Here is a 23,274-nt window from a genome sequence, read left to right as displayed (position 1 = left end):
TAAACGTTGAAAAAAAAAATTAAAAAAAAAAAAAAAAGAAAAGAAATTACTGTCATCCTGATATACCGTTCTAGTTACATTTCCTACTATACATCCTCATTTCCCCATCTCTCCATGCTAAAGAAAGATGATCCTGCTACCTACAATGTACTCTCATTACTTTCTACTCACATTCACAACAAAGCATTCTGTGCCTTCCCCAAATTATCATAATCACATTCATCTTTCAGGCCCAGCTCAAATGACACTTCTGGATCCTAAACACCCAAAAAGAGTTTAAATCTTCTCCCTCTGTTCTCATAAATTCATTTTCAGTGGGAGGGCCAACACTTCGAAAAACCTAGAAATTTGGTGTGTTAGGCAGGACGGCTCTTTGGTGTGTTATTCTAAAGTGATCATCCCATCTTACTAAATTTATTTTTTGAACCAAAAATAAAATTCTCAAACTCACTCTTTCTATGTAGTCCCCTAGTTGCCTCAAATTTCAGTTTAAAATCATACTTGTCAGATAGGAAAACGAGGCCACAAAGTGAATCATTCAACCATGTATGTGGCCTGAGGGCTGGGAACAACAGGAGTAAGTAAGGCACATTGCTGCCTAGAAAAACCCACATTTCAGGGGGAGAAACAGGTTAACACACAAAGATAGTGTGATGGGTTTCATATGTGAAGGGTTGTTGTAGAGGTAGACAAAGAATAACCTAAAAATGTAGTCAGTTAGGGGAAGTTCCCAGATTAAATGATTTTATAATAAACCACTTTCCTAAAACGAACGGAGGAAAAACAAAAATTGACTAACCTCCTAGGAGAACATGACTATCAGGAATGTCTTATTCCTCCCAGGGACCAAAATTTAGATTGCTGTATATGATAGGGCAATGTGTTCATTAAATGTACTGCAAACCATGTGTAACCCAACTCAATGAAAAACCAACTGAAGCCTCAACTTATTTTGAAACAGGAAGGAGAAAATGTGCAAATATCAGGGTCTCCCAACCAAAGACAGAAAGAACAAAACAAACAATGGTATCAGAAGGTATCAAAGAGATTGTCACAATCTGCCAACCTGATTTTCAGTTTTCTGATGACCTGGTCTCTGCCTCCGAACAAACACAAACCATTTGCTCTGAGCAACAGTCAAGCCTGTAAATAAATATTTTTAAACTTCCCAAACTGTACCTCCACACTAAAAGACACACAAGATAAAAATACATTTCAAAACATGTTTAATTATTTGTCAAAAGGCTGGATATCTCAAAAGGTCATAGTACAGATGCCAGCCCTCACCCCATGCTTCACTCCAAAACACACTATCACCTAGGTTTTGCAATAACATTAGGCAATAAGGCGTCCAGGCTCTCCCCAATACTTCCCATCTCCTCCTTTCCCTTTACAAAAAAGAAAAGGAAGAAGAAAGCCTATGAATCTACCAGCCCCACTGTTCCTGGGAAGCAATCGCCCTCGAATTGTTTCTGCATAGACCCCTGAAGCCTTAGAAGGAAATGGGGACAGCTGTGAGAGCGGGGGAGAGAGGACATCCGATTAAGGGGGAGAGGAAATGTGGCTGGTAGAGGACGAAGGGGAGAAAGGATACGAAGAGGAGGGGGCAGTAGAGATAAAATGATGAAAGGGAGTAAGAAGCAAGAGCCAAGAGCAGGAGCGAAAATAGGAAGGAAAAAGAGAGTAGAGATCCCAAAACAGAGAAAAAGGTAAAATGTAAGAGAAAAGGAAGGTCGGGTTAAAGGACGAGGAGGGGGCGGCAAAGGGGACAGAGAAAGCTGTCACTGGAGGTGATAAAAAAGGGTGTCACCGGGAAGGAGAGCGCTGGGGTGATGGGGGGGTATGTCACCCCAGCAGGTGGCCGGGGAACAGGGGGAAGGAGAAGCGAGGCGCCGAGGGGGTAGTAACAAGGGAGCGAAGTAAAGGCAGGGGGCAGAGGGGACATCAGAGCTAGGGAGGGGCAGGCCGCGGGGGCTAGGGTGGCTTGCGGCTGCAGCTTAGGCAGGCCTCGCTCCCTCACCATGGCTGCGCCGGCCTGGTCCTCGGGCGTGCAGCCTCTGTCCTGGGTTCGGCGTCGGGCTGGGCCTGAGCCCGCCCCCAGGCTGAGCCGTCGCGGAGGCTCCAGGAGGCTCCGGGGAGCGGCGGCTCCGGGCTTGGCCCAGGCCTCGGCCTCCTTCCCTCAGAAGCTGGAAGTGCAGCAGCCGCAGCCGCAGCCGCAGCCCGATCCGGAGCATAGACTCCGCCCCCGCATGGCCCACCCCCATGGCGAGCCTGAGCTTGGCCCCGCCTCCGCTCTCACTGCGCAGACTCAGCGGAGGAGTCCCGACCGCGCGCCTGACCTCTGGGTTCTCCCCCTGCTAGGTCCTTAAAGGAGCCTCAAATCCTAGCCTTTTAAAAAATAAGAGTTTTAAATATTACGTCATAACAGGAAATTAGAGCACTAACTCGTTTCTGTAACCTATAGACCCTGCGTTTCTGGTTCATTGTCATTTACTACCATTGTCATAATTATGGGTCATCTGTGCCCTCTTAGGTAATTCTTGCAATGCCCTCACCTCTCAGGCTCTTCTCCACTAGAGATCACCCTTGCCTCAGTCTCTCATTTCCATGCTCTTACCTTAGATCTTATCATATCCAATCATTGTAACGCCTCTATAATCTCAATTTTAATTATCTGGCTCTCCCACCACAAATCCCTTCATTTCTAGCTCTCTTCCTCTAATACCCCACTCCAAAACTGCTTCAACTCGTTCTCCAAGACTCAAAATCCACTGATCCTATTATCTTTTCACCCTTCCTTACATGGCCCTTCTGTCCTCACTTTCCCTCCTTGAAACTTCTTGAGTTTAGATTCTGTTGTCCATCATGAAAATCATTCCAGGGCAGCTGGGTGCCTCAGTCAGTTAAGTCTCCTACTCTTGATTTTGGCTCAGGTCATGATCTCACTGTTCCTGAGATTGAGCCCTATATTGGGCTCTGAGCTGACAGCACTAATTGGCTTGGGATTCTCTCTCTCTCTCCCTCTCTCTCTGTGTTCCTCCCCTGTTCATGCTTGCATGCACACGCATGCTCTCTTTCTCTCTCTCTCTCAATAAACAAACAAACAAACAAACAAACAAAAGCCTAGGTATTAGCCTTCATTTCTTCAATCCTTTCCTTATACTCACCTGATGAAATCTAATCCTGAACCTGCAGCAAAACCGGGGAGAGTGGAAAAAAATCCAGAATCATACTGACTTGGCTCTCTTTAAATTTGATAATCCTTATCCTCAAATAGACCCTTAATGTTTAGCTATACTACTACATTTCTCCAATTCCACACACTGTCCCAGCCTACTAGATGACTATTTCACATCTCTTTTTATTTTTTTTTATTTTTTTTTTTTATTTTTTTTTCAACGTTTATTTATTTTTGGGACAGAGAGAGACAGAGCATGAACGGGGGAGGGGCAGAGAGAGAGGGAGACACAGAATCGGAAACAGGCTCCAGGGTCTGAGCCATCAGCCCAGAGCCCGACGCGGGGCTCGAACTCACGGACCGCGAGATCGTGACCTGGCTGAAGTCGGACGCTTAACCGACTGCGCCACCCAGGCGCCCCTCACATCTCTTTTTAAACGTTCCTCCCTCATCCTCACTTAACTGATGATTTTGCTACCAATTCACTGAGAAAAAGAAGAAAGAAAGAAAGAAAGAAAGAAAGAAAGAAAGAAAGAAAGAAAGAAAAGAAAAGAAAAGAAAAAGAGAACATCTACAAGTTCCCCACCAGTCACCATGACTTCTAGCCACCATGACTTCTAGTCAACCTCTGACTGCTCTGCCTGTAACTCTGCTTCTACATTCTGCCTTCCTTTCCTTAGTAGGCATGAACCGTTCGACTTTTAACTGAGGTCAAACCTTCCTTAGTTCTTCTCAAACTACCTATGCTGGAAGACTTTTTTTTTGGAGGGGGGTGGGGGGCAGCGCCTGGGTGGCTCAGTCAGTTAATCATCTGACTTCCCCTCCGGTCATGAACTCGGGGCTAGTGAGTTCAAGCCCTGTGTAGGGCTCTGTGCAGACAACTCAGAGCCTGGAGCCTGCATTGGATTCTGTGTCTCCCTCTATCTCTGTTCCTCCTCCACTCACACTGTCTCTTTCTCTCTCTCAAAAATAAATAAAGATTTTTAAATATTTAAAAAATAAAATAAAGGACTTTTTTTTTCCAATCTCAAACCTAATTTTAGCAAAATGCAATAAAGACTAATTACTAGAACAAATTAAATTTAAAAGCAGACATACAAAATGTAAGCCCAGATAATTTTTTTTACCATCTTCACCATTATTAAGTGTACAGTTCAATGGCACTAAGTACATTCACATCGTTGTGCTACCACTGACCACCAGCTCCAGAACTATTTTCATCTTGCAAAACTGAAATTCTGTACCCATTAAACAATAACCCCTTATTCTCTCCTCCTCTACCCAACTGACAACCACCATTCTACTTTCTGTCTCTATGAATTTGACAATGCTAGGTCAGACTTTTCGTTATTAGATCCTACAGTCTAAATTTTTTCTATCAACTTGCAGTAAAGGTTTCTAAATATTTACTCTCAGTTTCTACCATAAACTGGTAACAAGCTGTTCACACTCCATCTCTAATCCACAGATCACACTTTGAGCAGCATAATGCCATGTCCCACATGTTTTCATTTCCTCAAAGACATCTGTCCAGAAGTTCTTCCTCTCTTCTATATCATTGTTATTTGTCTTTTCCATTGACATACCCACATGGAGTTATCTCTTCCATCTCAAAAAACAAAAGTAAAAACAAAAACACGTCTCTTGACCCAGCTTGACCCTGCAGCTCTCAGCCTGATTCTCCAGCCTGCCCCATTTCTCTACCCTTATTTACAGCAAAATGTCTCATAAAGGTGGCCTGTACTGTACTCCTTGATGTCTTGACTTCATTTTTCCCATTTTCTGTGGGACCCTGTCCTCTACCACTCCACTGAAATGCTTGTATCAAGGCCACCAGTGACATCATTTATTAACAGTCAAGTCTTACAGTTACTTGACCTGCCATGTGCACTAAACATTTCTTTCTCCTTGGCTACCATGGCATTCCACTCCCCTGGTTCTTCTTCTATCTCACTGGTGCTCCTGGTTTCTCCATATTTCTCTGACCTCTAAACACGGCCCCAGTCAACACTTTGACCTTTTATCCTTTCCATTTATAATTGCTCCTTGGATCTTATCCCATCACATTACTTTAAATATGATCTATGCACAGTTAATCCCCCAAATTACACCTCCATTCCGGACCTCTGTTCTGAATTTCAGATTTATATGTCCAACTACCAACCATACACCTCTCCTTGTAAGTCTAACTGATTTCTATTATTTGTAGTAGCCACCCAATAGACTTTCCCTAAAGTCCTACTGGCCATGAATAAACCAAAAAATAACAAAGAGAATAAGACTACCAATATCAGCTTTGGCCAATCATGAGTTAGTCTCTATGTCTGATCTGGGAGTCACCTTAGTGACTTACCTTAGTCACCTTACCTGAGGACCTGGTGGTAGAGGAGGAAAATCACCATTAAAAAAAAATTAGGGTTCTGCCATCAAGAAAGAATGGAGCCACAGTTGATCTGTAATCAATGACACAGAATAGAAAATCCAAAATGTATCCAAACATGCATTGGAATTTATATGATAAAGTTAATTTTTAGGTCACCAAAAAAAAGGTAGTATTGTTTTTGGTGTTAGAATAACTGCATAGCCATCTAGAAAAATTTAACTTGGATCTACACCTCACACTATTTATCAAGATAAATTTCATACATCAAAGATTTAAATGTAAAAAAAAAAAATGAAACTAAAAAGTACTTGATGGAACCATGGGAGAAATTTTTATAATCTCAAAGTGAGTAAGGGCTTTTGAAATACAGAACAAGAGAGGCCTGCATGACTCAGTTGGTTAAGCATCTGACCTTTTGGTTAAGCATCTGACCTTTGATCTCAGCTCAGGTCTTGATCTCAGGATCGTGAGTTCAAGCCCTGTGTTGGGCTCCATGTTGGGTGTGGAGCCTACTTAAAAAGAAATACAGGGGAAAAAAATATATAGGGGTGCCTGGGTGGCTCAAGTCAGTTCAGCTCAGGTCATAATCTCATGATTCGTGAGTTGGAGCCCCACATCAGGCTCACTGCTATCAGCACAGAGCCCACTTCAGATCCTCTGTCCACCCCTGCCCCCCGCCTGTCCCCTACTCGCGCTGTCTCTCTCAAAACTGAATAAACATTAAAAAAATTACAAAACAAACTTGGATGCTATAAAAGATTGATAAATTTAACTATGTAGAAATAAAAAAAAAGTTTGTAGGGCAAAAACTACCTTAAGAAGAGCGAGATAACAAATGACTATAAGCATGTTTGCATTTCATATCATAGGAAATTGATAATTTTCTTTTTCTTTTTTTTTTTTCAACGTTTATTTATTTTGGGGACAGAGAGAGACAGAGCATGAACGGGGGAGGGGCAGAGAGAGAGGGAGACACAGAATCGGAAACAGGCTCCAGGCTCCGAGCCATCAGCCCAGAGCCTGACGCGGGGCTCGAACTCACGGACCGCGAGATCGTGACCTGGCAGAAGTCGGACACTTAACCGACTGCGCCACCCAGGCGCCCCGGAAATTGATAATTTTCATATTTATATACACAGTGGAAATCATTAAGAACAAAAATCCAAAGGGAAAAAATGTGCAAAAAAACATAAACTGATAGTTAATAGAAAAAGAAATATAGGGACACCTGGGTGGCTCAGCCGGTTAGTTAAGCATCTGACTTGGCTCAGGTCATGATCTCATGGCTCATGAGTTTGAGCACTGTGCTGACAGCTCAGAGCCTGGAGGCTGCTTCCAATTCTGTGTCTCCCTCTCTCTATGTCCTTTCCTCACTTGTGCTCTGTCTCTCTCTCTCTCTCTCAAAAATAAATAAACTTAAATAAAACTTTATATAAATATGTATATATATGAAGAACATAGAAATAGCTCTTTAATGATCATTCTTACTTTTAATTAGAGAAATGTGAATTGGAATTTGCTTGAAATGCTATTTTTCATCTATCAGATTGATAAAGATCTACAAGACTGGAAAGACACTATAGAGTGGCAGGGGCAATTTGACATGTACTCTTCTATTTTGTTGCTAGGAGTGTAAGTTGGAACAATTTCTATGGAAGACAATTTGAGGTGTTTTGGTTTTTTTTAATGTTTATTTATTTTTGAGAGAGACACAAAGTGAGGTGGGGGAGAGGGGCAGAGAGAGAGAGAGGGAGACACAGAATCCAAAGCAGGCTCCAGGCTCTGAGCTGTCAGCACGGAGCCCGACGCGGGGCTCGAACCCACAAACCATGAGATCATGACCTGAGCCGAAGTCTGACCCTTAACCGACTGAGCTCAGCCAGGTGCCCCTTGAGGGTTATATTTATCAAATTTTTAAAATAATTTTTTAGGGGCGCCTGGGTGGCGCAGTCGGTTAAGCGTCCGACTTCAGCCAGGTCACGATCTCGCGGTCTGTGAGTTCGAGCCCCGCGTCGGGCTCTGGGCTGATGGCTCAGAGCCTGGAGCCTGTTTCCGATTCTGTGCCTCCCTTTCTCTCTGCCCCTCCCCCGTTCATGCTCTGTCTCTCTCTGTCCCAACAATAAATAAACGTTGAAAAAAAAAATTAAAAAAAAAATAATAATTTTTTAAAAGTTATTTATTTATTTATTTATTTTTGAGAGTGACAGAGACAGCACGAGTGGGAGAGGCGCAGAGAGAGGAGAGAGAAAAAGAATCCCAAGCAGGCTCCACACTGCCAGCGCAGAACCTGATGCAGGGCTCAAACCCACAAACCATGAGATCGTGACCTGAGCTGAAACCAAGAGTCAGACGCTTAACCAGCTGAGCCACCCAGGCACCCCTATCAAATTTTTAAAGGCACATTCCCTTTTACTCAGAAATTCCACTTCTAACAAGCTTTCTTTATAATAACAAAAGATGGCAAAAAACCTAAATGTTTATTAATAAACAGCTTATCAATAAACTGGCAAAAAAACCAGTGTATTCCTACAATACATATTCTGCTGCCACAAAAAAGAATAAGCAAGTTCTTTAGTGGTATGGAATGATCTTCAACATCTATTGTTAAATGAGGAGCATCTGATGGCTCAGTTGGTTGAGTGTCCAGTTCTTGATTTCAGCTTAGGTCATGTTCCTGGGGTTGTGGGATCGGGCCCAACTCTGGCTCCACGCTGAGCATGGGGTGCCTGTTTGGGATTCTCTCTCTCTCTCTCTCTCCTTCTGCCCTTCTCCCCCACCCTCTCTCTCTCCAAAATTAAAAAAAAAAAAGTTGGGGGGGGTGCCTGGGTGGCTCAGTTGGTTAAGCATTCAACTTCAGCTCAGGTCAGGATTTCAGGGTTCATGAGTTTGAATCCTGCATCAGGCTCTGTGCTGACAGCTCAGAGCTGGAGCCTGCTTCAGATTTTGTGTCTCCCCCCTCTCAGCTCCTCCCCAACTTACGCTCTGTCTCTCAAAAATGAGTAAACATTTTTTTAAAAAAATTTAAGAAGAGGGGGACTCCTGGGTGGTTTAGTCAGTTGAGCAACCAGCTCTTGATTACAGGTCAGGTCATGATCTCACAGTTTGTGAGATCAAGCCCCTTGTTGGGCTCTGCACTGAAAGTGCAGAGCCTGCTTAGGATTCTATCTCTCTCCCTCTGTCTCTGCCCCTCCCCTTCTCATGCTCTCTCTCTCTCTCAAAATAAATAAATAAACATGAAAAAAATTTCAAAAAAGGTCTATTCTTAAGTGAAAAAGCAAAGTCCTAAACAATGTGTATTGCATACAAACATTCCCGTAAGAAGTGATGGTAGTAATATATATATATATACATTGCTTACATATGCAAAAATTATCCCTGGAAGAATTTAAAAGAAACTAATATCATCAATTGATTGCTGCTAGGAAGGACAACTGGATAGCAGGAGGGAGACTTTTCATAATATAGTCTTTTGTACCTTTTGATTAAAAAAAATGTTTATTTATTTTGAGAGAAAGAGAAAGAGCATGCGTGAGGGGGAGAGGGGCAGAGAGAGACAGAGAGTAGGAGAGAGAGAGAATCCCAAACAGGCCCCACACTGTCAGCACAGAGCCTGATTTGAGGCTCGATCTCACAAACCATGAGATCATGAACTGAGCTGAAATCAAGAGTCGTATGCTTAACCGACTGAGCTACCCAGGCACCCCTGTGCCTTTTGATTTTTTAGTCATGAGGATATATTATCTATTCTAAAAGTAAGTAAGATTTTAAAGATAATTTTTAAAAATATATTCAAAAGATAATCATTGGGAGGCACTTATTTATTTTACAAGTAAAATAATTTTTTACAATGAAGAATGACTTTATTGATGTCGCTAATTTTAAGAGATTCTGACAGTCTTTTATTCTTGTTGAGTAAATTAGAACTAGATCAGTAATGGGGCACCTGGGTGGCTGAGTCAGTTAAGGATCCAACTTCAGCTCAGATCATGATATCGCGGTTGGTGGGTTCGAGCCCCATGTTGGGCTCTGTGCTCACAGCTCAGAGCCTAGAGCCTGCTTCAGATTCTGTGTCTCCTCTCTCTCTGCCCCTCTCCTGCTTGTGCTCTGTTTCTGTCTCTCAAAAATAAACAAACATTGGAAAAAATTTTAAAAAAAGAATTAGATCAGTCATTACTCATTGTAAGTGGTGAATATCATTGTTTGGTTTATCAACCTCTTTTGGCAAACAGTTTATAACTTTAAATGAACAAATATCATTTTCTGAAACAAACATTCTGACAAATGTAGTTTCCTATGACAATTCATAATCCCAAGGTTACAAATCGAGATTCTTTGAAGTGATTAAAATAACCTTTGATATTATTGGGGAAACCCTGCTCCTTTTGATAAACATAGAAACTCAACTTTATGAGGCAAGATTAAGTGTAGCTTTAGCTTAAATTCAAAGAAAAATGGTACATAATTGTACACTATTCTTTCTTCTTACCTATGTGAACAGAAGTTAATGGTTAAATCAGTGTTTTGTCCTCTCAGAAACACTTGTACCCTTAAAAAATTTTTACTTTGAGCTTGTGGCCTTTGGTCTCAATCTAACTATAATCAAGTCTGAATCTAAGGTATTCAGGGCTTGTGAAAATTTATTTATCCAGAAAGTCAATTGTTTACAGAATGTGGAATTCCTTCATATTCTTGAATGATAGCTGTCATTATTGTAAAGAGAATATCAATTTGTTCCATTTTGCTTTAGAAGTTAGAGCTACAGGAGCACCTGGGTGGCTCAGTCGATTAAGCATCCAACTTTGGCTCAGGTCACAATCTCAATCTCACCATTCCCAAGTTCGAGCCGCACGTCAGGCTCTGTACTGACAGCTCAGAGCCTGGAGCCTGTTTCAGATTCTCTTTCTCCTTTGCTCTCTCTGCCCCTCTGCCACTCATGCTCTCTCTCTCTCTCTCTCTCTCTCTCTCTCTCTCTCTCTCAAAAATAAATAAACATTAACCATTTTTTTTTTAAGAGAGAAGTTAGAACTAGAGGTAAATGGGATGACAAACTACAGGAAAGATTTCAGTTCAACAATAGGAAGAACATTCGAAAAGCAAGAACTATCCCACATGGAATGGGCTACTTGTGAGGTAGTAAACTCCTGATCACCAAAGATGTGGAAAAAGCAGCTGATTGACAGAACATTGGAGGTGGATAGACAGGAGTTCTATGATTCGTTTAGAAATGGACTGGATTGCTCAGATTCCTTCCAATTCTTTTTCTTTTTTTTTTTTTTTTAACATTTGTTCATTTTTGAGAGTGAGAGAGGCAGGGCGTGAGTGGGAGAGGGGCAGGAAGAGGGAGACATAGAATCCAAAGCAGGCTCCAGGCTGTCAGCACAGGTCCCGATGCAGGGCTCAAACCCACCGACTGCAAGATCATGACCTGAGCTGAAGTCGGACGCTTAGCCAACTGACCCACCCAGACGTCCCAGGTTCCTTCTAATTCTAAAAGTGATTCAAGAAAGCTGAAGGGGAAAAGGGGAAAACAAAGGATTAGGAATTTCAGTTCAACTCACTGATTTCAGGGCAGGATTTCCTGTTATTTTTAATATTCAGTGCCCTGAATCTCTAAGGGAGGGGACCATTCTAAAGGTCTTCTGTCTTTTGTATTACGTTGGATAATGAAAAAGGCTCCCAGTTAAAAATAAACAAGCTTCTCTTTAACAATCTGGCAAAGGGGAAACCAACTGATTGAGGATGATGACATTTAAATTGGCTTCTCCTGAGTGTGAGGTGCCGAGCTGCATTCCAACCACTCAGAACCTAAGACTCAGGGCAGAAGTTCCCAATAAGCATTACCTGTTAGGAAAGTCCACCCTGGTTGGTGGCCAGCTACTCTCTGTGTAGAGCTAAGCAGTACCAAAGGGATTTTTTCAGGGCTGAAAGTAGCAATCCATATGCTAACTCTCACAATCCCTCGCTAAGTCACAGCAGTTTTTTAAAAAGCAGTTTATCAGCAACCCTCATTTTTTTTTTTTTTTTGAGAGAGAGAGAGAGAGAAAGAGAGAGCATGTGCACAAGTTGGGGAGGGGCAGAGAGACGGGGGGGGGGCAGATCTGAAGTGGGCTCCATGCTGACACCAAAGAGCCCCATGTGGGGCTCGAACTCACAAACCACAAGATCATGACCTGAGCCAAAGTTAGATGCTTAAATAACTGAGCCAGCCACCAGGCACCCTGCTACCCTCACATGTAATCCTTGTAACAATCCCCTGGAGCTGATAGAAGGGGCTGTTATCTATATGATAGATGGGAAAACACAGGCTCAGAGACAGGAAACCTCCCAAGTCAGCCATGAAAGAGCTAAATCTGAGCCCAGAGCTCATTCCACTACCTCACAGCTTTGGAGAGGATTGGAATTTCTCTGTAGGATAGGAAAGACCATGTGAACAGAAGGTCTGTCTAATGAGGAATTAGTTACTATAAGGTATCTTAAACTTTAGGGTCTATTAGAATCATCTGGAGCACTGGTTAAAGCAGATTGCTAGGTCCCTCCCCCAGAGTTTTTGATCCATTATGTCTGGGTTGGGGTTCAAGATTTTATATGACTAGCATATTCCTAGGAGATGCTGATGATGCTAGTCCAGGAAGACACTGGGAGAGTCACTCTTACTCTATCCTTCCTTTCCACTGTCTTCTTTCAGATTCCCAAAGGCAAATGAGGATGATTTGAGCAGAAAAACAGAAGGATTTTACACCTTTCTTGCCTGCTGCTGAGATAAGTGTGCTGTCTCAGGATGAGACTGAAGAGCACTATGCCAGTAGTCAAAGGATGGAATTCAAGGCCCTAGCTGTGACACTAGGGAGGTGAGATGTAATGCCTTTAAGATCACTTAGATCCCTGAGATGCTGAGGCCTTAGGCAAATCTTTCCTCTCTCTCTCTGGAGCCCTTTGATCAGGATTGTAAAATGTCCTGAGGGGTTGTGTGGTCAGGTGGGGTGACCTCCAAGGTCTCTGCCAGTTGTAACATTCTGACTCTATACTTATTCAGCTCGAATCTTGATTTCTCTAGGTGCCCACGCCTCCAAGGTGGACAGAGTAGCTGATATTTAACATAAGCCACAGGAGCTCTGAGAAATCATAAAGTGCATGAGAAATCCTCTTCACGTGATGGCTCTGAGACCTCATGGGGGAGCTGATGAGAACTCCGGACTGTGAAATTAGAAATTATGTCTCCAGAGAGGAGAAATGTGGGTTAAAAATCAATTAAATATCTTCTTGTTCTGTCTTAATTAAAAAGAAACAACCAACAGAGGGTTTTGTACAGAAAGGAAACAAACTCTTCAGACCTATTAGTGATAGAAAACAAGCCTTTTTATGTAACTAATCAGGCTAAGGCAGAGGTCTCCAGTAAGAGTACATTTTTACCATGTTCTGTCTTTTAATGTAGGTTGCAAGTCTTTTCTGTATTTTCCCAACTTTTAATGTAAATAGATAGGGGTAACTCCTAAAGCTTGTAAAATACGTTTCAGAGAGCTGCATAAAGGCACGAAACACGTTTACTGTGAGAAAGAGCATTATGTTAAAACCTTGGATTGCGAGTAACTTGTTCTGCGAGTGTTCCACAAGATGAGCAAACATTTCTAATACATTTTAACTTGATAAACGAGCAATGTCTTACAATATGAGTACTCTGTGACGCCAAATGTCACATGATGACAACTGAACCAAAAGTTCTTGAAATTCACTTTGATATACAAGTGCCTTGGATTCCAGGCATGTTTCTGGAACAAATTATGCTTGCAAACCAAGGTGTTACTGGTACTTTGAAAAACATGCCTGCTATTATTCACTTAATTTATAAATGACCTCTCTAGTGTTTTCCTTTTCCCTTCTTTATTCCCCAACACATAGTGAAACCTCTGGGAGTAGAAAGCAGTTAGGCAGTTCAGGCTTCTTTTACTCCCCTGAAGTTGTTGGTTTTGGAATTAAGGTGTCTTTAGCTGTTTCTAATTCAAACATCAAGGTGAAACATATTCCATAGAACAAGGAATCAGAGCCCTAAGATGCAAAGCTTAAGGAGGGGAGAGAAGAGCTTCCCAAACTTCTGCTGTGGAGGGTAGGGAGAAGTATGTGCCCAAGGTTGATATAGAAATGACCATCAGGTGAAGCATCCAAGTGCCAAGGCCACACTTAAATCAATTGTTTCAAGTTGGTATCTCTCCTTCATTGCTCTTATCAACTAAACACATTCATAGAAGAGCTTGGCATCTGACCCAGTCTTCACTCTATTGCAGTAATTGTCAAAGGGTAGTTACCAGACCGCTTGTTAGAAATGCAAATTCTCAGGCCACCAAGACAACTAAATCAGAAACTCTGGGTGTAGGGCCCAGAAATATGTGTTTTAAAAAGCTTTCTAATGGATTCTGATCCACACTAAAGTTTGAGAGCTACCGGGCTATTGCAATCCTATAAGTTGAGTGACTTCAATATTCAGCTCAATGACCATTCAGCTCTCTAGCCTCTTGCTCCCTGACATTCTCAATTCTAATGACTCTCCCTTTCACTGCAGTCACCCATTCGCGTGGCTGCATCCTGGACCTTGACAGACTCAAAAGTCCTTCATATCTGAAGTCTGAAAACATCCTACACACACATTACAATCCCTTTATCTTTGTACAGTTTGTGCTTTGAATGGTAACAAATTCCTTGAGGACTTCATGTAGACACGGAGAGGTCAGCCCTATATTCTGATGAGCCCAAAAATCTTCTCCTGAATCTTTCTCCCAAGCTTCAGACCTCCACATCCAATGCCAAATGCAGACTTCACCTGGGTATCCCACTGGCGTCTCATAGCAATGGTCCAAAAATTAACTCCCTATCTTTCCCCCAAATTTGTTCCCCTTCTTGTGCTCCCTATCTCAGAGGCGGATGCCCACAGATGAGTTTTTAAGGGTGACCCAGGAGTCATCCTTTTTTTTTAATTTTTAGAAAAATTCTTAAGTTTATTTTTGAGAGAGTAACAGAATGTGAGAGGGGGAAGGGCAGAGAGAGAGGGAGACACAGAATCAGAAGCAGGCTCCAGGCTCCAGGCTGTCAGCACAGAGCCCGACACAGGGCTGGAACCCACCAACTGTGAGATCATCACCTGAGCCAAGGTTGGACACTTAACCAAATGAGCCACCCAGGCACCCCAGCAGTCATCCTTGACACCTTCCTCTCTTTCACCCCCTACAGCCAAAAGGTCAACCAAATCTCGCCAATTTTACCTCTTGGAGGTCATAAGTTATTCATTTATTCTTCAATAAATACTGAGTCTTGCAAAGCCCTTTCAGACCAGGAATCCTATGGGTAATTCCCTCAAATCTGTTCTTCCTTCCTTTCTTCTTCACATCCCTAGCACCGGTGCCTATGTTTTAGTCGCAATATTCCTTCTCTAGGCCAGTGGTTCTCAATCCTGACTTCACATTAGAATCACATAGGAAGCTTTCAGAACTATAAGGCCTTGCTCCAGTATCCAGATAATCTAATTTAATGGGACTGGGCTGGGACTCCAGAAACAGTGTGTGTGTGTTTGTTTGTTTGTTTGTTTGTTTTAAGGGGAGTTTTACATTTATAGCAAAACTGAGAGGAAAGTACAGAGATTTCTGTTTAAACTTTTTTTTAACGTTTATTTATTTTTGAGACAGAGAGAGACAGAGCATGAACAGGGGAGGGGCAGAGAGAGAGGGAGACACAGAATCTGAAACAGGCTGCAGGCTCTGAGCGGTCAGCACAGAGCCGGACGCGGGGCTCAAACTCACGGACCGCGAGATCATGACCTGAGCTGAAGTCAGGTGCTTAGCCGACTAAGCCACCCAGGTGCCCCAAGTACAGAGATTTCTAAAATACTGCCTACCTCCACACATGCTAGTCTCCCCCATTATCAAAATCCCACACCAGATGTACCAGAGTGGTACATTTGTCACAACTGATGAACCTACATTGACACATCATAATCACCTGAAGTCCATAGTTTACGTTAGAGTCCATTCTTGATGTTATTCATTCTATGGGTTTGGACAAATGTATAATGACATATATGCACCATTATATTATCATACAGAATAGTTTCACTGCTTTAAAAATCTTGTGCTCTGCCTATTCATCACTCCTTCCCCTGAAACCCCTGACAAACCTGATCTTTTTACTGTCCCCATAGTTTTGCCTTTTCCAGAATGTCATACAGCTGGAATTATATAGTATGTGGCTTTTTCAGGTTGGCTTCTTTCACTTGGTAGAAGTTATAAGCATTTAAGATTTCTCCATGACTTTTCATGCTCATTTATTTTTAGTGCTAAATAATATTCCATTGTCTGGATGTCCCACGAAACCTAGAGTTTTTCATTTTAAGCACCTTAGATGATTCTAAGGCAAAATCAGTTGTCAACTTTATCCTTTGGCATCTTCCAAAAGAACTTTGATAAACTATGGTTCTCCTCACACATTTTAAATTTGACATCTATATTTTTATTAGCAGTTTAATAATTGCTTTCCAAACATTCTTGCTTTGCTCTTCTGGGACTCTCCCTCAGAAGCCTGGAATAATCAAATCAATGAGTTTTAAGGGTGACCTAGGTGTCATCTTTGACACCTTCCTCTCCCTTACCCCTTACAGTCAAGAAATTGTCCAAATCCCATCAGGTTTACCTCTTAGGGCATCATAAATTGGTGGTCCAGACATTTTTATCCCCAGGGCAATACTCTTACAGTAATATTCAGCATAGGTGAGAAGTATATCTTTCCTTTAAAGGTGAAAGAGACATTGTTGTGAAAGAGAAGAAATAAAAGGCACATTATCAGGCAGATTAATTTTAGGGGAGAGTGTATACATAAAAGTTGTGGATGTAGAAATTTTTCATGCTTTGTACCCCACTGGAAAGTCTTCATGAACTTCCAGGGGTGTGGGTTCTCTGTTTGAAGGTTGCTGCTTAAATCATTTCAGTCGCCTCACTGGCCACTCTTCCACCCATGTTTTCTTTAGATATACAATTCACATGCCATAAAATTCACCCTCTTAAAGTGCACAATTCAGGGGCACCTGGCTGGCTCAGTTGAGAAGAACATGTGACTTTGATCTTGGGGTACTGGGTTTGAGCCCCACACTAGGTGTAGATATTACTAAAAAAAAAAACTTAAAAACAAACAATAGATGAAGTGTACAATTCAGTGTTGTTTTTTTTTTTTTTTTTAGTGAATTCACATAATTATGCAATCATCATCAGTAGTTTCAGAGACCTGTACCCAACAACAGTCATTCCTTCCTACCCCCAGGCCCTGAAAATCACTAATCTCTGTCCTGTCTCTATGAATTTGGCTATTCTGGACATTTCATATAAATGGTATCTTATAATATGTATCCTTCTCTCTCTGGCTTTTTCCACCTAACATTATGTTTTCAAGGCTCACCTATGTTGTAACATGTATCAGGACCTCATTCCTTTTCATAGTTGAATAATATTCCATGGTATGGAAGTACCATAATTTGTTTATCCATTCATTAGTTGATGTACACTTGGGTGATTTTCATTTTTTGGCTATTATGAATGATACTGTTATGAACATGCATGTAAAAGGTTTTATGTAAATGCATGTCTTCATTTCTTTTGGGTATATGCCTAGGAGTAGAATTGCTGGGTTAATTTTGATGAACTGCCAAACTGTTTTCCAAAGAAGCTGCACCATTTTACATTCCTACTAGGAATATATGAAAGTTCCAATTTCTCCATATTCTCACCAACATTTGTTATTGTCCAGCTTTAAATTTTTTTTTAAGTTTATTTATTTAGTTTGAGAGAGAGAGACAGCACAAGGGGGGAGAGTCAGAGAGAGAAGGAGAGACAGAATCCCAAGCAGGCCCTGCAACATCAGTGCAGAGCCCAATGTGGGGCTTGAACTCACGAACTATGAGATCATGACCTGAGCCTAGATCAAGAGTTGGACGCTTAACTGACTGTGCCATCCAGGTGCCCCCATATTTTTTATTATAGGCATCCTAGTAGGTGTGAAATAGTATCTTGTTATGATTTGAACTTGCATTTCCCTAATGACTAATGAGGTTGAGCATCTTTTCATGAGCTTAAAACTTGTTTCCAGTCTTTTTTTAATATATAAAAATGTGTGTGTGTGTGTGTGTGTGTGTGTGTGTGTGTGTGTGTGCGAGCGCGCACATGCTCACGCTTTGGTGCTTGTTTTTAGAGAGAGAGTGTGAGTGGGAAAGAGGAGCAGAGGGAGAGAGAGAGAGAGCATCTTAAGCGACACAGGGTTTGATCCCACAACCCTGGGATCATGACATGAGCCAAAATTAAGAGTCAGATGCTCAATTGATTGAGCCACCCAGGCACCCCTGTCTCTAGTCTTAAATCTCTAGTTCAACCCCCTTTTGCTACCAAATTATTTTTCTAAACCACATTACATTCCTGTTTGGAGGTTTTTAATGGCTCTACATCTCCTCCAGGGTAAGGGCCAGCCCCCTTAATTTGACAACTGAGGCACTTTCCTACATGGCCTCTGTCCATGCCTCCAGCAACAACATGTCCATTCTGTGTCCCTGAGCTCTCTGTTTTAGCCATATTAAACTACACATAGTTCTTGGAATATATATATATAGTGCTATTTCAAGCCCCTGTGCATTTATTTATAGCATTCTCTCTGTCAAGAAACCCTTTCTTGGTTTCTTCAAATATGTCTTCCCCTTGGTCTTTGATACTAGACTTATGTATCTCTTCCCCTAGAATGCCTTTCCTGATCAAACCCTCCATAACTAAGTTAGATATCCCTTATGAGCTTCCCTCTATAGCAAAACTATATCAGAGTCGTCTCTTTGCTTGTGTCCTTAACTGGGCTGTGAGCTTGAGAGTATTGACTGGATTCAATTTACTTCTGTTTTCAGGGCCCAGAACATGGCATGACTGGAAGAATTAATTTCATGGGATCCTCATGTCCCTCAAATGCCCTCTGGCTGAAGTGCTAGGAACTTGTTCCAGTTCCTCAGGAGAAGGCAAAGTCAGCTTACCTTTAGGGCATCTTAAAATAGCCCAGACTATTCAGACACAAAACCTTCTTCCAGTTGCTGGAGTGTGTACTAGTTGAAAAACAAGACGTGTAAAAGGAGTAGTATTAATAATGGATTAATATTAATCTATTTGGAGCCATCTCTCAACTACAGACACTGGATTATTTTTTTATTGTATTTGTCATACACTACTAGGAGCCAGACACATTCACTCTCACAAAATTATCTTTTTAAAGAGGCAATATAGAGTACAGAACCTATTAGAACTATAGGTTCTGGAGCAAGCCAGTCTGCCTGGGTTTCACTCCTAGCTCCATAATTACTAGATGCATGATCCTGGAAAAGTTATGTGACATTTCTGTGTCTCTGTTTCTTTATAACATTTTATTGTACTTACCTGATAGAATTTTGGTGAAGGTTAAGAGGATTAATTATTAAATATTATATAATTATTATATATAATAATATTATATATATCTATCTATCTTAGAACAGGACTTGGCAGGATATAAGCGTTATGTAAGTATTAACAATTGTTATGAAATCCTCCTGACAATCCTGCAAGCTAGATATTATTATCCCTATTTTACAGATGAGGAAACTGAAGTTTACAGAGAGGTTATAGAACTAACTTGACTCCCAGGCCTGGTAACTGATCAAGATCTCATACTTTGTGTACACATTTTCTTGTCTTTAACCCCTCTGCCACTCTCTGTCAGGATGAGGTGGGAGAAAGGAAGAAGCGGCAGCTAGTTTGGAGCATTCACCCCAATCGGACTATTGCGGCCTTGTCTCCAGGTACCTTTCTGCAGACAGTCATCTACCCATGTTCTCCAAATCATGATATGCCATGGACAGGAGGCAGGGGGCCGTGTGCATATGAAATTCCACTTCCCTAGGCACCCTTGCCTGTCATCTACTCTTCAGTGTCCTAGCTCTTTCCTAGGAGGTCATATGCATGTAAATTATTTACAAATAATTTATTCTTCAATAAATATTAAATGAGGCTTTGCAAAGCCCTTTTTAAACCTGAAAGAATTCTATGGGTGGCAAATTCCCTGACTAACAACAACTCGTTTACTCTACATTCTTTCCACTGGTTCACATGCCCAGTAAATACCTCTCCTTTGTGTCACACCATATGCTGGACACTGAGGCCACAAACATAAATAAGACTCAGTCCCTGACATCAAGGTGCTCAAGTCTTGTGGGGAAAAAGACAACAGCAGAAGAATAGGATCAGGACTCATATGTGTCTCACATGTGTCTACCAGAGCACAGAGGAGGCATCCAGCCCAGTTGACCTGGGTTTTGAAAGGCAAATATGATTTTCCTAAATTGTGAGGAAAGGGAACCACATGCGTGAAGGCACTGGAGGATGAAACCACAATGATGTGTTTAGGCTCTACAAATAGTTTTGGACAAGGCACAAAGAGTATATGTATGGCAAGGGAAGAGAGAAAGCTGGAGAGGCAGGCTGGGGCAGATCACAGCAGGACTTGTGTGCAAAGGTAAGGAGTTTGTAATTCGGCTTTAACATTATGTGACATTTGGTTACAACCCTCTTCCTGCACAGCTTCTGTTTTTCTGGCAGTCAGCATTCAGTTACACTTAGAAATCCAGATTAATTTACCCATTCATTTATTCAATTATCAACATGTGTACTGAGGACCTATCAGTTCTTATGTAGGGACAAGAGGCCTCAGGATTCGACTTTTGGAATCACAGATTGAAATCCTGCAAGCTTTGGAGGCATCCGGGTGGCTCAGTTGGTTAAGTGTCCGACTCCTGGTTTCGGCTCAGGTCATGATCTCACAGTTGGTGAGTTCCAGTCCTGCATAGGGCTTTGCACTGACAGTATGGAGCCTGCTTGGGATTCTCTCTCTTTTTTTCTCTCTGCCCCTACCCTGCTCACACACACTCTCTCTCAAAATAGATAAATAAACTTAAAAAAAAAAATCCTGTGAGCTTTTATAGAAGGCACTAAATCTCAGCCCAGGCTTGAGATGATTTACCCTGAAACCCTATCCCTTCCCTGCTCTTGGTGTTGGGTCATTGGACTTCCCTGAACAAGCTGCAGTGAACCAGGTCCGGGACAATTATGGGAATGGCTACAACGGCAACAGCTGAACCAGTCAGTCTGGATGGTGAATAATTGCCTACTGTGCTCAGGCACATGGATCCTCATGAGTGAGATGGAAAAAGCATATCAAGTCCTTGCTCTCTGGGAATTCACAGTTTAAAAACTCAGAAAGTCAGATCTGGAAGACACGTTACAAATCATTAGTCCCATGGGATAAACTGAGCTCTTACAAAGTGCCTGACTCCTTTGTGACCCGAGACCCGGTTCCTATCCTTAAGGAGCTCACAATCTGGTAAAACAGGTAACATAAAAACAGGTTATGACCACAGTGCTTCAGGATGTGGAGAAGATAGCTGGCTAATCACCGCCCACCGTCAACCAGTAAAGGTAAGAAGGTGTCCTAAACAAGGGCTGGGGGAGCTCATGTCTGAGCTCTGTTATAGTCTGAGCTGAGGCTGAAGAGAAGTGGGAAGGGCAGCCCTCACAGAGAAAACAGCCTGAGGACAGAGAAGAGGAGTAGGTGAGAGTAATTGGTTTGTCTAATATAGGTGGGGAGGTATCAAGTGGAGGCTAAGAAGGGGCCAGATGACAGAGCCTTGAATGCTGAGCTAGGCAAGGTAGTGGAGTCATTGGTTTCTAACATGAGGATGACATAGTTAGATTCGTCTTTTATTTTAAGTTTATTTACTTATTTTGAGACAGAGAGAGAGAGAGAGAGAGCTCTCATGCAAGTGAAAGAGGGGCAGAGAGAGAGGGAGAGAAAGAATCCCAAGCAGGCTCCATGCTGTCAGCTAGGAGCCCGACATGGGGCTCGATCCCCAAAACCGTGAGATCATAATCTGAGCTGAAATCAAGAGTCAGACGCTTAACTGTCTGAGCCACCCAGGCACCCCTAGATCTGCCTTTTAGAAAAAAGATCTGCCTCTTTAGAAAAAGAAGTTTCTCTGCTGGGCTCCAGCGTACTCACCTGTAAAATGTAGTAGTTAAAGCTGATCTTCAAAATCTTTTCAGGGTGTGTCCTATGAGTCTGATTTAAAGCAGTGCTTCTCAGACTTTACTGTGCATGTGAATGACTTGAAGATCTTGTTAAAATGTAGATTCTGATTTAGTAGGTCTGAGTGGGGCCCAAGAGTCTGCATTTCTACCAAATCTCAAATGCTGCCGATGCTGCAGATCACACTTTCAGTAGGAAGGACTTAGAATCATTTCCAACCTATAAATTCTAGATTGCATGATTAGAAATAGTATCTTACTTAATTTTAACATTGTTTTAAGGTTTGCAAAGAGATATACTTACATTACCTCCTTTTACTGCTTTCTGCAATTCTTCCTGAAGGGTCAGATAAGGAGACAACACATTTGTGGTTGTGCAAAGTATCCTTAAAACTTAGGTATTACAACCGGTCTGTTTCCTACCAGTATCATGCTGGTGTAGGGATTATGATTCCCATTTACAAATGAGGAGACTGAGGATCTGAAAAAAAAAATGGACTTAGTCAAGGCCAATACTGTAGAAGTGGCAGAACAGGCATTAGAATTGAAGCCTCCGGACCCCTATTTCAGTGCATCCATTCATTCACTCAACACAAATTTATCATACACCAACTATATGTCAGACCTGTCACAACATGTGAATGTGGAGAAAGTTACCTTTCAATCGCTAGAAAGAGTGAAATATATAAATGTAGGGGGAGAAGAAGGCTCATTGGAGAGGGTGGCTCGTTGTTGAGCTGTCCACTCTTAAACATGGATTATATAGGAAAGCCATTCATTCAGGCACGAGAGATCTCAACATTAATCCCTGACTTTTGTACATACATTTATCCCATATTTACCAAGCCCTCATCTGCACCAAGCCTTATGTTGGATTCTAATGACACAGGCATGAGTCAGACATGTCTCAGGAAACCCACAGCTTCATCTAATATAGCATTTCATTGTTACAAGCCCTTTCCCCATCATTAATAATAGCTGCCATTCTCTGAGTGCTTAATATGTGCAGTGTTGTACTAAGCTTTATACACCAGTATCATAATTACCTTAATCCTCAAAAATCTCATTAGAATGTATACCCCATAAGGGCAGGGATTTTTGTCTGTTTGTTTACTGATGTATCCTTAGAATCTAGAAAAGTGATTGTCACATAATGGCACTCAAAATTGTGTTGAATGAATATGTTATGTGAATACATATGTTATGTGAATACATATGTTATGTGAATACATATGTGAATACAATATGTTATGTGAATACATATGTTATGTTATGTGAATACAACCATTAGTCCCATTTCACAGATCAGTAAGCTAAGAAACAGGTAAGTAAAATGCTTTACTTAAGGCCTCCCAGATAGTAAAAGGCAGAACTAAGACACTTTTAGAAGAACTCAGAATTGTCTGACCTGAACCCAGTGGTTTTACTCATTGTATGCCTGTGGTTCTCAAACTTTAGCATGCAATCACTTGAAGAGTTTGTTAAAACACAGATTGCTGGGCCCCAAAGTTTCTGATTCAGTAGATTTGGGGTAAGGCCAGAGAATATTTATTTCTAACAAATTCTCAGGTGATTCTGGTGCTGCTGGCTCAGAGACCACA

At 41.7% G+C, this 23,274-nt stretch overlaps 1 protein-coding gene and 1 long non-coding RNA gene across 2 annotated transcripts in view; one reads left to right on the top strand and one right to left on the bottom strand.

Annotated features, from left to right (window-relative positions):
- Nucleotides 1–2,228, bottom strand: part of ZYG11B (zyg-11 family member B, cell cycle regulator) — a 95,976-nt gene extending 93,748 nt beyond the window's left edge. Inside the window, exon 1 of the mRNA XM_040470263.1 lies at nt 2,021–2,228. Coding sequence (XP_040326197.1) covers nt 2,021–2,023 — 3 coding nt within the window. The 5' untranslated portion in view covers nt 2,024–2,228. The remainder of the gene's footprint in view (nt 1–2,020) is intronic.
- Nucleotides 2,229–12,264: 10,036 nt separating this feature from the next.
- On the top strand, nt 12,265–12,988 carry LOC121018379 (uncharacterized). The gene is made up of 2 exons (XR_005785179.1): nt 12,265–12,409; nt 12,616–12,988. It is a non-coding gene; the product is annotated as an uncharacterized LOC121018379 (long non-coding RNA).
- The last annotated feature ends 10,286 nt before the right edge of the window (nt 12,989–23,274 follow it).

The sequence above is a fragment of the Herpailurus yagouaroundi genome, unplaced genomic scaffold (assembly GCF_014898765.1).
Source record: "Herpailurus yagouaroundi ecotype Mexico unplaced genomic scaffold, PumYag 77, whole genome shotgun sequence".
Classification (NCBI taxonomy): Eukaryota; Metazoa; Chordata; class Mammalia; order Carnivora; family Felidae; genus Herpailurus; species Herpailurus yagouaroundi.
Note: the sequence above shows the minus strand (reverse complement) of the source record. Positions and strands in the feature narration are given on the sequence as shown.